At 39.1% G+C, this 18,797-nt stretch overlaps 2 protein-coding genes across 2 annotated transcripts in view; one reads left to right on the top strand and one right to left on the bottom strand.

Moving 5' to 3' along the window:
• Nucleotides 1–18,797, bottom strand: part of LIPA (lipase A, lysosomal acid type) — a 118,330-nt gene that overhangs the window by 98,957 nt on the left and 576 nt on the right. The gene's annotated exons all lie outside the window — the stretch shown is intronic.
• On the top strand, nt 6,743–14,311 carry LOC105081847 (interferon-induced protein with tetratricopeptide repeats 1). Its single transcript, XM_010971237.3, has 2 exons — nt 6,743–6,952; nt 12,555–14,311. The coding sequence occupies exons 1-2, from the start codon at nt 6,948–6,950 to the stop codon at nt 13,984–13,986; spliced, it is 1,437 nt and encodes a 478-aa protein (XP_010969539.2). The 5' UTR covers nt 6,743–6,947; the 3' UTR covers nt 13,987–14,311.

Below are 18,797 nucleotides of genomic sequence, written 5' to 3'. Positions count from 1 at the left end.
TGTGCCTCTGGTTCTCTGCGTTTAATCTGTCCCTACGTGATATTTTGTCGGCCCTTGGAAAAGTAAGGGCTAGATCTCACCTACAGACCGTTAAACAACTGTTGGCCTTCAAGGGGTACAACTGCCAAGACATCTGAAACAAACTCATACTTGAGTGAATACTAGACATATACCACATATTGGGGGCTCCTATCACATAAAACTTTCTAGTCTCAGAGTACCAAGTCAGTAGCCAGTTGCACTTTTACAGTCATAAACTCCCTCTTATCTGCTTCTGTAGGATTATTGAGACTTGAGATATGAGAGCTGGTTTGGAGGTCCCAAGTCAGTCTTCTGGAAGCCTTATGTATGCAGCTAACATCACTGCACACTGCAGGAGTAGCCACAAAAACCTCTCCTCCAGGGACAGGCTGGTCAGAGCATATAGTCTTGGGTGCAGTCTCTGAGTGGGGAGCCAGTATGACTATGATTCTGCCAAACACTTGCCTTAAAGATCAAGAGTTAACCCAAAAAGGTTTTTCTATACCTCAGGAAGAGATAAACACCCCTTCCTCTATGATTACAAAGCAATCAATGCCTACTGCATGAAAACTCAATGAAATGCTTATCAATCTGCCTTTCCTGCTAGATGGAAAGTCATTTGAGAAAAGGAAGTACAACCAAGTCCCAACAGAGCACCTGGCATGTAACTTATGATCATTCACAGCTTGCTGATTTTTTAAGTGGTTAATGAGCTAATAGCAGTGAAAGCTTTCTTTGACACGCCAACAACATGTTTAGACCACAAGTTCCTTAACCATCTATGGGCTTCCCAGAGCCATGGAAATGACATGAAGAATGGAACCTGTTTTTTCAGCCCACTTTAGAATCCTAAATTTCAGTTCCAACTAGAAACTATCTTTATGTCGTCTCATTTCCATTAGTGGAGATGAACTCTCCAAGTCCCAAGATATGTCAGACAAGTCTAAAAATGATTTGCCTCCCAGGAACCTGAGAGCTTTTCTCATACACATTATAGAAGTACGCTATGCAATGTCTTGAGCTTAATGGTATAAATGTTCCTTAAAATTTGCATTGACAATTCCGAGTGAATGAACATTTGGCATGTAAAAAAAAAAAATGAAACCATGAAAATTCAGTTAGAATTGGAATACATAGGAGTTAGCAAGAAATGCAAATCATGGTGGCCCGAAGATCACCATCAAGACCCCTGAGATAGTATGAAAATGACTGGAACTTAGAGCAGGGTAGTTCTTGGTGGAACATCAGATGCTCTGTGTAGAGGTCAAAGCACTTAGACCTACGTTCCTTTACCACATTGTGTAGATTCTTTAGGTGCACGTAGGGACATCAAGGCACAGAGAAATGAAGTTATTGACTCAGAGCCTCACAGAAAGATATGCATGTCCTGAGAATGAGTCGCTGTCTACTCTTCCATATCATTTAGATCTGAAAGAGACCTGGAAATCATATAAGAAAGCACCTCTCAGACTTTAACACAGCAACAAATCACTTAGACATCTTGTTAAAAGAAAGTGTCTAATTTAGCAGGTCTGTAAGGTGCATTTCTAATAAGATTCAGTTAATGCTGATGCTACTGATCCTCAGACCATACTCTGAGTACTAAAAATCTAGTTCAGTAGCTTTAAACGATGATTGTGCAATAAAATTACCTTTTTTTAAAAATTAATAATAATTCTGATGCCTGGGCCCCACTCCCAGAGATTCTGGTTCATTGGACTAAAGATTAGCTCAGACATCAGTAAATTTTTTTTAAGAGTCTCAGAGAATTTTCTAGTTTTCAGCCAGGGTTGCAAACCACTGCTCAAGGCCAACCTTTTTAATTAACTGATAAAGCAACTGATAGAGTTTAAATTAAATCAAATTCAGCTTGTCAGTCCAACACAACTTCTCAGTCAAATACAGAGCTGGTCCCGACATCCTGAAATCAAACTTATAATTCAGTACTTAAGTTTCATTTCTTCAAATAGGAATTTTCCAGTTCTTTAGAAATATTTCCCTCTCTAGTTTCCATTGCTCTTTCCTATTTGTAAACACACACACACACACACACACACACACACACACACATTGCTGGCTGTTTCCTCTCTCCTTAATGCTGCTCTGTCCCCTGTGGTTCATGAGTCTGTTTACACCAAAGACACAATGGGCAACATTCTGAATACCTTATCAGCTGAGCCAGAGCCCCACAGAACCAGGAGTGCTGCCAAATTCATAGTGATCAGGTGAAAAACACTTGCTCTGTTTCTCTGACATGTTGTCACTTAACTAAATTTTATGCACACACACAAAAATCCAAAGCCATACTGCTATCAAAGCAAATAGCTCTCTTAAACTTCATTTCAATATCTGCTTGTGTTTTCATCCCTTTCAGAGTTGGGTTAGGGCTGGTGCCTTGCAGGAAGTATCTTATCTTCACCTGAAACTCAACTGGCCTGCTAGAAGCCTTCCATCTGATACAGAACCAAAGGGAGAGAGCTGAGTCAGTTCCTCCTAGGGAAGGGCTGGGTAGAGGTGCACAGACTGGGGTACATGTTTAGAAAACTTCGAATGGCTCACCCTCAAATATTCTAGCAGCTTCCTCAGGTCATGTCACTCTATGTGGTCAGTCTTCCCTGGGCAATGCCTGTCTTCATCATACCACAGACTGCAATGGGCAGAATGGGAGCATTTGGGTCAAAAGCTCTTCCTGCTTCCATCTTGTTTGGGGTGGTAACTGTTTCCAGTGAGCATTCTTAGGAACAGTATTGATTTTATTCACTCCTGATCTCACCCCTCCCCCACAACACACACACACACACACGCACACACACACACACACGCATGCACACACACACACACTTTGCTGGATAATATTCCTGGGTCATGGTTGGGTGGTGAAAAGGAAGGTCACGGAATTTCTCATCTCAGCAGTCAACCAACCACACAGTCATGCTCTGAAGCAAGAACAAACCCAGATCCAGACATACTACTTCTTCGCATAGACACATCTGACTTCAGATAATGTCCACCATCCCTCTACTTCTGATCCCATGCAGTAAGCCCATCATCGTGAGGTGGTTCCACCCATTTCTCACTCTTTCTAGGACTGGTTGAGTAAGTTCATATAGACATAGGAGGTAGGATGCTCTACCACATTCTCCATTCCAGCTTAAGCATACATGGCACCCATCATTTGGAACCATATTTGGCTCTCACATTTCACTCAGAATCCTTCCTGGGAAGTGAGAAAATCAAAACATGCTTATCTGTTGGGAATATGGAAGAGATGAATAAGGAATCTACTCTTCTGTGAACCCTCTCTCCACATTTCTTCTGACAGCATTAGTGGTGTACTACAATGTTGAGAGGGGGCAGAAGGAAAGAAGGGTTTTGCAGTGTTGAGGGTGGTGCTGAAATTATTTTAACATCAGCAGAATTAATCTCTTTCTATGTGTCTTTTAGACGTCACATAATCTAACTTTTGGCACCATGACAAGACTAGCATTTCCTCAGGGTTTTTATGTCAGTTTGCTCTTTGTCCTGATGGCATGTGACCATCCTGGGAGGCAACAGAACATGAAGGCAGGGACACTGCAGGGTAATATTTGACTATTCAGAATACTTCATTTCCTTTAGACTGCATGCTCCTAGAAAATACAAATAATTGTCTATTTTTACAGCGGTAAATCAAATGGGAATCCCATGGAAGATAGCCTGGTTCAATTGAGGCGTCATTTTACATGGGAGTTGCTAATTGAAGATGCTTAAATGCCTGATTTAGAAAACAGGGTCTGAATGAGTTCCCAGATTTGCTGGTCAGTGAGTCAAGTCTATAACCTGAAAATAAATTCAAACTTTTAAATTTACGTTTGTCCAGCTACTGGCAATCACAAGAGAGGTATGTGTTTCACACGTATTGCTGGACATTTATTCATATCTAAGAAAGTGAAAATGTATGGGGGACAGACAAAGTGAGGGAAAAACCTGTTTAGGATGTGCAAGCTGACAATGACATAAACACTTTAAAGCAGCCTTTAAGTGTTTGCTGTGTGGTGTGCAATGCAATCTTCTCCTTTTTCTAAAATATTTTCTCCAAAAATATTGAGTAAAGTTAACAACTTGATAAACTAACAGTCTCTGTGTATATTTTATTGGTGAAATTTTAAAAGATTCTTTTTTCTGTGTGTTCTATGCTTGAGTGGAAGTAGAAAAACACAGAGGCAACTTATGTAGCAGTAGAAGGCCTGAGGCTAGGAAGCTTATGGGAACATAAACTCCACCAAGAATTTTTTAAAATACTGGGGAGGATTTACTTGTAAAAGCCATGGAATTATAAGGTTGACTTATGCTACCTTGATCCCTGAGAGCTGGAGCTGAGCAGTGGCCGAGAGTAGAGGAGTCTGGGTGGCTCATTCAGATGACCCCTGGGGAATACAGATGTGACACCCATTTCAACTTTGCTGATATTAATCAAAGAGCAGATTTATTAGATTTAACCAGAAGAAAGCCACTAGAGCAGGAACAGTCTTTTCCTTGTAAACAAGGTCTGACTAAAGCCATAACAATATGCATGCTGAAATGTTTAATCTGCTAATTGTACTGACTGCCTTCTTACACAGCAACAAAAAATAAGATAAGTTGATGGCTGGATAGAGAAACTAACGGATGAATAGATATGCAATAAAGTAAATATAGTAAAATGTTAACTGTAGATTCTAGGTGGTGAGTATATTAGTGTTGGAAAATTCTCTGAACTCTGTTTAACAATTTTCGTAATAAAATGTTAGGATAAAAAAGTGAAAAGGCAGTATCTAAAAAGTAAATCAAAATGAGGCAAATGAACCAAAATATATATGGGATAAAGGATAAAGCCACATAGAGACGAAGTATTCCAAGTGGTTTGTTTAATAGATTAAAATTAGAAGGATATATTTTATGCATTAAAAAAACAGCAAAAAACCAAAATCTTAAACTCTACTCAGCAATCATTCTGAATGTGTTTTGTTGATTTTGTTATTTTGGGACTATTGTTATTATACTGTGGAACAGATCAGATGTGTGCTGGTATCACTTAGAAAAGAGTTCAGTTAGTACTGGAGGAGTCACAAGATGGCTTCCCTGAGGCTAAGACAGCTTTCAGAGTTTACTGTGATCGGTTAACTTGTTTTCTCAGAGTGCTTTCTAACTGAATAACCTGCTTTTCTCCTTGCTACCGCTACCGTTTAACTTGCTTCAGGAGAAAAGATACACAGATGTAGGTTCAACTAGGTTAAGTAAAAATCTTGTAAACTTAAACGTGTAAGATGAAATTATAATATATATTTTTTTTATATTTAAAATATACGCACACTACCAGTGTTACTTTCCTGGGTTTGATATTGTACCACACTTACATTAGATGTTGCTATCGGGGGTTGGGGGTTGGGTGAAAAGCACACAAGACTCTTTCTGCAACTTCCTATGAGTCAATAATTGTTTCACAATAAACCTGAGATGGAAAAGAGGAAAATCTGTTTGACTTGCTTCAGGAGAAAAGATACACAGATGTACGTGCAACTAGATTAAGTAAAAATCTTATAAATTTAAATGTGTAAGATGAAATCATAATATATTTTATCTTTAAAATATACACACAGTACCAGTGTTATTTTCCTGGTTTTGATATTTGACTACAGTTACATTAGATGTTGCTGTTGCGGGTTGAGGGTTGAGTGAAAAGTTCCAAATACCTAATCAGCCCAAGTCAGAGCCCCACAGAAGCAGGACCACTGCCAAATTCACAGCAATGACAAGATAAACATTTTGTCTGCTTCTCTGCCTTCTATCTAGTGCATTAGAAAGTTACAAACCTAACTGCTTTTCTCCACAAGAATTCCAAAGATGTCTTGCTCCCAAAAAAGAGAGGTTTTCTCATTCATTTATTTCAGTGTTTGCCTACAATCTGAACGTTTGTCAGAATACATGGATAAACCTGTATTATTCATTACATCTTATGAATTTAAAATTCAGAAATTTTTATTTGTACAGCACTTTCTAACCAGTTCAGGATGTCACTTAATTAGGAGGAGGTTTTCATATTTCATTGAAGTTTCCTTCTATATGTAGGAGGCTAACTAAAAATGAGGCTGCCACCCTCAATTCTTCCTTCTCTGCACACTCTTCCAGAGCCAAGCCACCAACCTCCATGATAAGCAACAGTGGAGTAAAGCTTTCCTTTAGGGAGGGAGGCAGATCTGGTTCCAACACCCTTGCCAGTCACTGGGTTTTTGCAGCACTAAGAACACCTCTCAACATGGTCCTAGGTCCACAGTCATTGGTAATCTGGTTTCATACAACTCAGTACTCGCCTGGAAACCCCATAAGACACAACCTCTCAGTGAATAGGAGCAAATTTGGGTTAAGACTCAGTTTAGTGATTTGCAGAATTTTATATTGTAAAAAGAATAATTTCTGTTTCCAGATTAGTAAACAGAGGCACTGATCGGGGGTATGACGTTGGCAAGTTCACACAGCTGATTTTCACAGGTCTCCCTGGCTATGCGTTCAGTGGAGTCTGCATTACCAGGATTTCTTGGCCCCCAGGTTTCTACAAGGTCTCATAGACTCTGCGAGAGGGATTAACACATCAGTAAACCTGCTTTTTCCCAGCATCTTTTCCAGGAGCTTTCAAAACAGAGCAAAGAAAACAATACTGTTTAAGTTTCGTTTTCCACAACTCTGCCTACTTTAATTTCACTTTCTACTTTCAGTTTTCATTTTGGTTTCCAATTTATCTTTGCAACAACACACCCAGGGGTTTCCTCGTTAGCTACTGTTCATTTCCTTTATATAGCCCTGTCCTGGGGCTTCGATTTATCTGAAAGTCCACCAGACTGGACAGATCTCAGAGGAGCCTATCCAGCTGAACAAAACACTGCAGAACTGCTGCCTAATTCACAGCAACCATGAGGTAAGGGTTTCTCTGCTTCTCTGCCTTTCTGTGTGACGTTTCTGAAAAACACATTAATCGTATTAACTTAAGAGACTTAGTTTCAGTGATGTTATGTTCTTACTCTTCTATTTGAACATCTGCTTTGGACAGAGAGAGAGAGAGAGAGTGTGTGTGTGTGTGTGGGTGTTCACACGCATGCATGTTCATACACACAAACTGTTTTATTAATTCAGGCATTTTTATTTTTGTTAGCATCTCCCTGAGGAAGCTTAGGTCGTGTGAAAGCCCAAGGAAGGGGAGGGAACTGAGAAGGGAGGCAGAGAGAAAATGACCCCAATCTCTGAAGTTATTTTCCACCGAAATCCCTTCTGTCTGATGTATGGAAGGAAGGGACAGTTTGTCTGGATATTTTGCTTTCTGCTGGCTCCTCACCAGAAGAAGCAGGAGGACCCACAGAGCTGTGTGAGCCACAGTCGTGGGATCTCTCAGTGGTCCTGAGGGAAACACTGCTGGGGGTGTAGCAGGAGAAGCTCACTGCTGAGAGAACAAGACCTTTCTCTGTTGGCTTCTGGTCTCACTATCTGCACTGTCAGGCTCCTATGTCAGGCCTTCTCCATCTGACTGGATTTAAGATTTGCAGATCACCCCTCCCCCGGGGAAGCCAGGTGGCCTGCAGATCCTTAATATCCTCCTGCCCACAAGGCTTGGCTGGAGTTCTGTGCTTGGGAACACCCACATCTTCCTCAGCTAAAGGGCATAAGGTGAACATTTGTGTATTATCCAAACTGAATCTTGATTCAAATAACCCTTGATATCAGCAGATCAAAAAAACGTTAATTAACAGTGACCTGCAAATTTCCCTTCAGTGCTCCAGTGGGCAAAATTTTGAAGTGGCAACAGTTCCAGAAAGTGCATAATTATGGGCCTATTATCAACCCTTCACTCCTTTAGTCCACAGACAGATAAGAGTGGATTACCACAGATAATTAAGAAAATAATAATAATAACAATAACAATAATAATATAAAAATAGATATCACTTCCTGAATGCTTATCAGGTGCCAGTCTGGCTCCCAAATATTTTATGTAAATTATTACATTTAATCTCAAAAGAAACCCACGAGGCAGGTACTCCTAATACTCTTATTCTGCAATAACAAACCTTAAATTTAGAAAAGTAAGATCACACAGATAAGTTGCAGAGCTGAGACATGAACCAGAGTCTCTATTCAATGATACCTTATTTAACCTTTAAACCAATGTTTCTTAAAGGATACCAGTAGAGGTTCATAAGATCATTTCAGATGGGAGAGTAATTAGCTTTTATGTTTCAATGCTTTTGTGTTTACTACAAATTCTAGAAATATATATATATATATATATATATATATATATATATATATATATACACATATACATATATATATGTAAAATTTGTAGAATTTATATTCAGGCTAGTAATATGATTTTTATTGTGATAAAATATGTGTAAGATAAAATTTACCATTTTAACTATTTTTAAGTATACAATTTTGTGGTATTTAGTACATTCCTAATATTGTGGAACCATCTCCACCATCTACTTCAAGAACATTTTCATCACTATGGGAGGAAACCCCATGCTTATTAAGCAATCACTCCTACTCACCCCTCACCCCAGGCCCTGGCAACCATTAATCTGCTTTCTGTCTCTATGGATTTGCCTACTGTGGATATTTCATATAAATGGATGCATACAACACACGGCCTTTTGTGACTAGCTCATTTCACTTAGCGTAATATCTTCAAGGTTCTTTCATGCTGAAGCATGTGTCAAAATGTCCTTTCATTTTAAGGCTGAATAATATTCCATTGTATGTATAGACAACATTTTACTTATCCATTCATCCACTGATGAATATTTGGGTTATAACCACCTTTTGGCTATTGTGAATAATGCTGCTAAGAATATAAGTATACAAATATCTATTCAAGTCCCTGCTTTTATTTATTTTGGGTATATACTCAGAAGTGGAACTGCTGAATTGTATGGTAATTCTGTGTTTAAATTTTTTGAGGAATCACCACCATTTTCTACAGCAGCTGCCCCATTTTACATTCTCACTAACAATGTACAAAGGTTTTAATTTCTCCAAATCTTCGACAACACTTGTTATTTTCGGTGTTTTTGAAAACAGCCATCCTAATAGGTGTGAAGAGGTATCTCATTGTGGTTTTGATTTGCATCTCATTAATGACTGGTGATTCTGAACATCTTTTCATGTACTTACTAGCCACCTGTATATTTTCTTTAGGGAAATGTTTATTCAACACCTTTGCCCACTTTTTAATCAGTTGTTTATTTTTTTGTTGTTGAGTTGTAGGAGTTGCTTACATAGCCTGGATATTAATCTCTTACCAGGTACATGATCTGCAAATATTTTCTCTCATTCTGTGGGTTGTCTCTTCATTCTACTGATAGTGCCCTTTGACACACAAATGTTTTTAATTTTGATGAGGTTCAATTTATTTATTTTTACTTTTGCTGCCTGTGCTTTTGGTGTCATACCCAAGAAACTGTTGCTAAATCCAATGTCAGGGAGCTTTTTCCCCATGTTTTCTTCTCAGATTTTTATAGTTTTAGGTCTTACATTTATATCTTTGATACATTTTGGCTTCATTTTTCTGTATATAATATAAGGTATTTGTATATGAATATTCAATTTTCCCAGCACCATTTGTTGAAAACACTGACCTTTCTGCATTAAGTGGTGTTGGCACATGTGTCAAAAATCATTTGACCATTGTTATGGACTGAATTGTGCCCCACCCCTTCAAAATTCATATGTGGAAGCCCTAACCTCCAATGCAACTATGGAGATAGGGCCTGTAAGGAACAAAGGTTCAGTAAGGTCATAAGGATGGGGCCTTAATCTGACAGGGCTGGTGTCCTTGTAAGAAGAAGAAAAGCACTGTCTGTCTCTCCATCCACCACAGAGGAAGGATTGTGCAGATGCCAGGAAGAGAGCTCTTGTCAGGAAGAGAATCAGTGAGCACCTTGATCTGGAACTTCTAGCCTCTGAAACTGTGAGAAAATACATTTCTGCTGTTTAGGCCACCCATTCCATGGTACCTTGCTATGGTACCCCTAGCTGACTAACACAACCATATATGTGAGGGTTCATTTCTGGGCTCTCTAGTCTATTCCATTTGTCTATGTATATCTTTATGACAGGACCACAGTGTTTAGATTACTGCAGCTTTGTAGCAAGTTTTGAAATCAGAAGGTGTGAAACCTTTAATTTTGCTCCTTTTCAGGATCATTTTGTGCTGCGTTGGTGGTATAGTGGTGAGCATAGCTGCCTTCCAAGATCATTTGGCTATTTGAGACCCCTTGAGATTCTATATGAATTTTCAGATGGATTCTTCTATTTTTGTGAAAAAAAAAATCATTGGGATTTTGATAGGGATTGCACTGAATCTGCAGATTGCTTTGGGTAATACTGACATCTTAATAATATTAAGTCTCCCAATCCATGAACATAGGATTCCTTTCCCTTTGTTTGTGTCTTTTTAAAATTTCTTTCAGCAATGGTTTGTAGTTTTCAGTGCACAAGTCTTTCACCTACTACCCAGTTTTAAGACTGATTATATACAGTAAGCAAGACTATATGGTATTAGTGGAGGGAAAAACACATAGATCAGTAGAACAGAGTAAGGAACCCAGAAATAATCCCACACAAGCACAGCCAACTGATTTTTGACAAAGGTGCAAAAGCAATTCAATGAAGGACAATTAGTCTTCAACAAATGGTGCTGGAGCAATTGGAGATCACAGGCCAAAAAATGAGCCACTGACCTAATTTTCATACATTATGCAAAAATTAACTCAAAATGCATCACAGACTTATATGTAAAATTATAAAACTTGTAGAAGAAAACATAGAGGAGAAGATCTTCAGGAATTAGGGCCTGGTGAAGAGTTCCTGGACATGATACCAAACACGTGATCAATAAGAGGGAAAAAAATCAATAAATTACACTTCATCAAAAGTAAAAACTTTTGCTTTTCAAAAGACCTTAGTAAAGGATAAAAAGACAAGCTACACACTTAGAGAAAATACTTGAAAACCACATACCTCACAAAGGACTCATATCTAGACTCTATAAAGAATTCTTCAAACCCAACAATTAAAAACAAACAATCTAATCAGAAAATAGGCAAAGGATATGAAGATATATTTTACCAGAGAGGATATGTGGATGGCAAATAAACACACAAAAAGATGTTCAACAACACTAGCCATTAGGAAAATGAAAATTAAGACCACAAGGAGGTATCTCTACATGTCTATTAAAAGAGCTAACACTTTTTTTTTAAGTGAAAATATCAAATTCTGGTAAGAATGCAAAGAACTGGATCATTCATACATTACTAGTAGGATTGAAAAATGATACAGTCACTCTGGAAAACAGTTTGGCAGTTTCTTAGCAACATAAACACACACTTACCATACGACCAAGCAATTCCACTCCTGGGCATTTATCCCAGGGAAATGAAAATTTATGTCCATGCAAAGGTCTGTACACAGGTGTTCACAGCATCTTTATTTGCCATAAGCCAAAATCAGAAACAACTGAAATGTCCTACAATAGATGAATAGTTAAACTGTGGTACTCCCATACCATGGAATATGACCCTGCAATAGCAAGGAATGAACTATTGATAAAACTTAACTTAGATGGATGTCAAAATCAATACGATGAGTGAAAGAAGGCAATCTCAAAAGATTACATAATATATGATTCCACGTACAAGACATTCTTGAAATGGCAAAATTATATAGATGAACATATTAGTAGTTACCAGAGGCTAGGAATGTTTGGAGACGGAGGCAGGCAACAGTTTTGACTGTAAAGAAATAGTATGAAGATGTCTGTGATGATGGGGTAGTTCTCTAACCTGATCAAGGTGATGGGTCCGTGGATTTACTTATGTGATAAAGTGACACAGAACTATACACATGTTGTATCACTGTCAGTTTCTTGGTTTTGATATTGTACTATAGTTGGGAAAGAAACAATATTTGGGAGAAACTAGGTGAAGGATACATTGGACTTCTGTAGTATCTTTGCAAATTTTTGTGAATCTATAATTATTTCCAAATAATAAGTGGAAAAGGAGTGGTAAAATATTATCTCACGTAGGTGGTCTTTATTTGTTACATGATCTGCAGACAAAGGTTCTGAGGTCAATAACATTTCCTAAGGCTGGACTCTGCCCTAATTATAGTAATAGGAAAATAGGAAACTCTTGTATAGCGTGAAACATATATGCTCTAAGTGCTTATTAATCCTCACCAATCCTCACCAGTGATAAGTCTATTATCATCCCCACTTTACAAAGGCGGCTCTGAAGCACAGAGAGACTGCATAGCCAGAGAGTGCTAGAGCGAGCGTATGGAGCCAAGCAAACTGCATTCAAAGGCCATGCGGATCTCAGAAATATAGGCACTCTAAGGAAAATCAAAGCAGGCGTGCTCTTTTCAAAGCTAAGCTCTAAATATGAGGCGTTTTTATCTGGCTTCTTTCTACTGGCGGCTTGTCACCTAACAAAGAAAACCTGCTTTTGTTTTTACAGTAAGAATGCTGATGAGGATCAGATCAAGGATAGGCTGGAACAGCTGAGATGTCACTTTACATGGGAGTTGGTCATTATAGACACAGAAATACCGGATTTAGAAACCAGAGTCTTGGAGGAGATTAAGTTCCTAGACACCAAATACAAGGTGGGAATATATAACCTACTGGCCTACGTGAAACACCTGGGAGGCCAGAATGAGGAAGCCCTGAAGAGCCTGAAAGAAGCTGAGGACTCAACCCAGCAAGAAGATGGCGGCCAATCAGACGTGAGAAGCCTGGTTACCTGGGGCAACTATGCCTGGCTGTATTACCGAATGGGCCAACAGGCAGAAGCCCAGATTTACCTGGACAAGGTGAAGAACACTTGCAGGAAGCTTGCAAATCCCTCCAGCTACAGAATGGAGTGTCCTCAGATGGACTGTGAGGAAGGATGGGCCTTGCTGAAATGTGGAGGAAAGAATTATGAACGAGCCAAAGTCTGCTTTGAAAAGGCTCTGGCAGTGGAGCCTGAAAACCCCGAATTCAGCACTGGGTATGCCATCACTGTCTATCGCCTGGACGGCTTTAACAGACCACAACATTTCAGTGAATTCTGTCTGAACGCCCTAAAACAAGCTGTCAGGCTAAATCCAAAAGATGCATATATTAAGGCTCTCCTTGCCCTGAAGCTTCAAGATGCGGGACAAGAAGCTGCAGGAGAAGAGTACATTAAAGAAGCACTGACCAGCACCTCCTCAGAGATCTATGTCTTTCGACATGCCGCCAAGTTTTACCGAAGGAAAGGCTCTCTGGATGATGCTCTTAAGTTCTCAGAATTGGCCTTAAGTGGAACACCCTCCTCTGCCTTCCTGCATCACCAGATAGGGCTTTGCTACAAGTCAAAAATGATCCAAATAAAGAAAGCTGCAAAAAACTGGCAGCCTAAAGGACAGGATAAGGAAAACTTCAACAGACAAATAAACTTAGCCAAACATCATTTTGAACTTGCTGTGAAACAAAAGCCCACATTTGAGATTGCTTATATAAACCTGGCAGAAACGTATGCAGAAGCAGGTGAGTACAGAAAAGCTGAAGATGCTTTTCAAAAAGTGTTATCCTTGAAAACACTCGACGAAGACATGCTGCAACAAGTACATTCCCACTACGGCCGATTTCTGGAATTTCATAAAAAATCTGAAGTTGATGCAATCAGCCATTATTTAAAAGCACTGAAAATAGAAAAGGCATCATTTGAAAGGAACAAAAGCATCACTGCTTTGGGGAAACTGGCTTCAAAGAAACTTCGAAGAAACGCATCAGATATAGAAAGCTTGAGCATCCTTGGGCTCACCCACAAATTGAAAGGAGAAATGAATGAAGCTCTGGAGTATTATGAGCAGGCCCTGAGGCTGGCTCTTGACTCAGAGAACTCTGTGGGACATGTTCTCTAGGCACTGAAATATGGACCACTCTCACATTTCATTTGATTTTAGGTCAATATGTCTAGTCATCTTCTCTGCTTGCTGCTTTCAGAAACATATTATGTAATTCAGTGTAATGATGTAATTTTTGAACAATTACTCAAAGCTGATAAAACATTAGTTGTATTCAGGAAATAGTGAAACAGAATATATGTGTCTGTGTGCAAGAGAGAGAGAGGAAGAGAGAGAACTCTTTCTCTGTGACTGTTATATAGTAGGAGAAACAGCTTGTTGAGTAGATTTATAGCAAATAAAGCACTGGACTTAACAGAAAATAAAATGTTTAATTCACTCATTTTAATTTCTTATTTATTTATTTTTAATTTGGGGGGATAATTAGGTTTACTTATTTATTTATTTATTCTTTTTTTTTTTAGAGGAGATACTGGAATTGAACGCAGGACCTTGTGTGTGCTAAGCATGCGCTCTACCACTTGAGCTCCCCTCTAATTCATTCATTTTATCAACGAATAATTTTCAGTGCTAGATACCAAAAATACTGTGGTAATGTAGGGGAAGGAAATATTCTTTTTCCTCTACCCCACCTTAGGTTCATCGGCTGAGGCCTTACAAATTAGACTGGGGAAAAAAAGCACATTAAAAAGAGAAAAACAAACAGAAGTTCATTAACATGTGCATCATGCACACACATGGGAGGACCCCGTGATGAGTAACTCAAAGGGGTGGTTAGAACTTGGGCTTACATAGCATCCTAACAAAGAAGTGATACATTTTTAGAGAAGTGATAGGTAAAGGCAAAGAACTCTGAGTTTCCAAATGGCAAATTGTACGAAGGCAAATATACGGGGGAAATTAATGGAAGATAAGAGCTAGTTAAAAAGGCTTGTTATGTATATTTTTCTGTTAGTGTCTTCGGGCTGATTAGAGCCTAGAGTTTCTCAGATGACTAACTTTGTCCTTCCTGGTAGAGAGGGGAGGGGAGACATTTTTCTAGGCAGGTGGGAGAGGGCAGAGAGCTTTTCTTATATCTGCTTCTTCTCAACTGCCTTCAGCTCACAATAATCCTACGCCAAGGTGTTGTACTTGGGGGTGGCATACTCTGCTCCTCTTTAGTGTGCAAAGCAGACATTTTCCCTAAACCTCACGCAGTTTACAATCCAGTGAGACAGACCGACAATAAAACAAATACACAGTCAATTAAAGGTCGGCTTTCTCCATGAAGATGTTTGAAATTTAATTCACTGTCAAGTTCTTTCAAGCAGTTTCTCTTGTTCTATGCCATTTTGTTTGAAGAACTATTTCTTCAGTCATTTGCTGACGTTGATTTAGTTAGATCAGGAAGTATGAAAAGGATGCTAAATGATCAGAGAGATACCATCTGTAACAATCACCTTTGATTATGACATTGTATTAAAAGGTAATGTACAACAAATAATATTTTTAAAAGGAAAAATAAGGAAATAACATGATTGCTTTTCATTCTTGTATGTTTGCGTGGAGGATATATTAATTTCCTATTGTGGGTCTAATAAATTACCACAACCTTGGTGGCTTAAAACTACACGAATTTATTATCTTCATGGTTCTAGAGGCTTGAAGTCTGAAATAGGTTTCATTAGCCTGAAATTAAGGTGTTGGTGCAGCCAAATCCCTCCCAGGGTCTTTAGGGGACAATCATTTTGGTAACTTTGCCAGGTTCTGGCTGCCTCTATTTCTTGGCGGGGACCCCTAATCTACAGAGAATACAAGTCCCCAAAGAATTCACAGAAATATTGGGCAAGGCTTTGGATTTATACTGAAATTCTATAGGAATTTAAATAAGCAAAATTTTTATCATTGAGGGGCAGGTTTCTGAGTTACACAGAGGCAATCTTCCCAATTCCCTTGTCACTAAAACAAGAGACATACCAGATTAACAAAAACATAACTTAAAGTGCCTGTGTTTGGGGAGGAGGCTGTATGGTGCAAAACAAGTCTAACCACTGCCAACTCCCCCAAGTCAGAAATATTAAAAGTATATAACTGTTGGATAATTGGCCGATTAGGCAATTCTTCCAAGGTATTATTATACATCACTTGCACTCAGAAAGCAGAGCTCATTAATGCAAAATAAATCTCAGGATTATATACTGTGTTTATGTGAGGTGTATCTGACAATCTCCAGAAATCACATTTACTTAGTGTGTTTTATAACCTACTACCATCTCTCTCTCCCATCCTTCCCAACTCTGGAAGAGATCTTTGCACTTCCTGGAGTTCAGTAAAACTAAAATGTGGAACAACCCAGATGAGATTGCAGAGAAAAATAACAAGCAGCAAACCCAGGAAAACAGATGCTCTTTGGTATTGAAATGCTACTGCCAAACTTACACATGAATTCTCTCCAGGCATTACCAAGAGGGCTCTTTACATTGACAGCTGAATTTCAGGAGCTTGTTACTATCATTTACATGACTGACAGAACCTCAGCTGGTGTCCTTATTTAGAGTACCCCCAGGTGCCCAGAGAGTGACTCTCATGTACCCTAAGTTAGGCCAGGCCATAGTTCCTGCCATTCACTACCATTACAAGTGCCCCAGCCCAGGTCTCTGCTATCTACACATCACCACAGGGTCCACCTCCTTGGGGATTATCCTGACCACCAATGTCTCCATTGTCATGATGCTGCCAGAGCTGGAAATGAATTGGGACTAACAGCCTCTACCCTACAGCCTGCCCCAGCTTGAACTGCCCACTCTCAGTCTGTGTCCACATTTCTGTATCTTGCCCCTAGCCAGACCAAATGTGATCCAGTCACCTTCACTCTGGAGTCCCATGCTGAAGGCACCAGGCCTCCTCTGACATTTCCCTGGATATCAGTTCTTTCACCCAGGCTCCTCCTGAACTCTAGTACCATCCATCTCTGACTTCCCTAGATCTGTATTCAACTTCTTTCCTACCTAAAGTCCACCTCCTGTCTCCTACAGGCTATGCTGTGCAGACTAGTTCAAATAAATTCAGTATATACATGAAGGTATTACTTACAGGATTCTCAACTGTGGGTAAGAAGTAAGGGGTAGAAGGAAGAGGAGGATTCTGTCCCTTGAGGCCAAAAAAAAAAAAAAAAAAAAAAAAGGTTGAATTTGTCAACATTTGGAGAGAATCTCGTTTGTCATAACTGCAGGGTGCTACTGACATCTAGTGGATATACGCAAGGTTGCCGCTTAAACTTTCTAAAATGTACTAGACAGCTTTCCACAGTCCAAATGTCAATAGCGGTCAAGAAACTGGCTTATATCTATTCCTCAGAACAGATATTACTTGAGTTTCCATTGCCTAAGCATATTTTTAATCAGTTTCTATGTATCATTTTCTATTTCTCTTTTTCTCTAGCTGCTGTTTTACATGTTGGTAAGAATAAATCCAAAAGACAATTCACTACTAATTTTCCCAAGAATCCACCCAATCCAACAGTCTATGAAAAAATGACTTATATTCAAGTAATTTCAGCATGTTCAACACCTACTCAACAATCAGATCTTTGTTTCTTTTCAATCCTGAAAATGTATATTCCTTTAAAATTTTTACAGATGGTTTTTGTCACTCTGAATCAGAATTCCTAAACAATGTTAAGCAGATAAGCAGGATTTTTTTTCCCTTTGATTTTTATCATTGATTGTTCAGTTGCTGTCCATTTAAACATTAATGAACAAAGACTATCTCCTGGCCCAGATGTAGCTAAAAGAAAGGGAAGGAAGTAAGTTGGAACAAGAAAGAAAAAAACATGACCAACGCACTAGAAATTTTTTCAAACATTGGAGCACTATTAAATTTTTCTGCATCCATGGAAAAGAAGAAATTCTGGGCTTATTTTTCTACCTTCATATAAACCGTTCAGTACTTTTTCTAAAATGTGGCTTCCTCCTTAAACATTACAATAGCCAACAGGCCCGCCACATCTGCATCGCCTTTACGACTTCATTTCTTATGACTTTTCCTCTGCTTTTTCCACTCCAACTGCATCTGTGTATGCTAAGTATGCTGCCACCACCAGGCCTTTGCACTTACTGTTTCCCCTGCCTGGAATGCTCTTTCCTAGCCCCATATCCACAGTGCTTACTCCTTCAGCCCCTTCAGATCTTTGCTCAATCGCCACTTTCTCCCTGAAACCTTCCCTCACCAACATCTTTATAATAGCAAATCACCCTGCACTCCAACTATCTCTCTGCTTTTTCTCCACAGCACTGTCTGACATCTCAAGTTTTATTTGTTCTTTATCGCCCACACTAGATGTTAACTCCAAACAAATAAGAGAGTAATAAAATCACAAATGCACAACTCACTACAGCTCTGTACCTATACTATTAACCAAAGTGAATGTGCTTCTGGGGGAACAGGAACTGACTTTACCTACAAGTCCCTTTTTCTGGCAAAACTGAATGATAAACCAGTCAGCGTTTTTTAAACTAATGGCCACACAATAAAAAAACAAACAAACAAAACTGTACATTGCTGTCCATTCATTTAACAGGCAAAGTCACTAGGATGGTGAAAAGTGATAACCGGTGTCTCTTCAGCTTTTTGATGATGAGCACTTTTTCTCAAAGTTTGAGAATTTAGTCTCTCTGCATAACCAGGGACAAAATGCAGAAGACTGTGAGGAGGTAGGGCCTGTCCCTTGTCTGTTTTATTCATCGTTACATTGGTAGGGCCTTGAACAACGTCTCGCTCTCAGCAGTTTTTAATAAAACTTGTTGAGTGAATGATTGAACTCGACGGGGACCAAAATTTTAGTGTATGGGCATTTGACATTTTCTGCTTAGACTCCTAATACCCACCCC

The sequence above is a fragment of the Camelus bactrianus genome, chromosome 11 (assembly GCF_048773025.1).
Source record: "Camelus bactrianus isolate YW-2024 breed Bactrian camel chromosome 11, ASM4877302v1, whole genome shotgun sequence".
In the NCBI taxonomy this organism is placed as follows: Eukaryota; Metazoa; Chordata; class Mammalia; order Artiodactyla; family Camelidae; genus Camelus; species Camelus bactrianus.
This window is presented reverse-complemented; position numbering and strand designations above follow the sequence as displayed.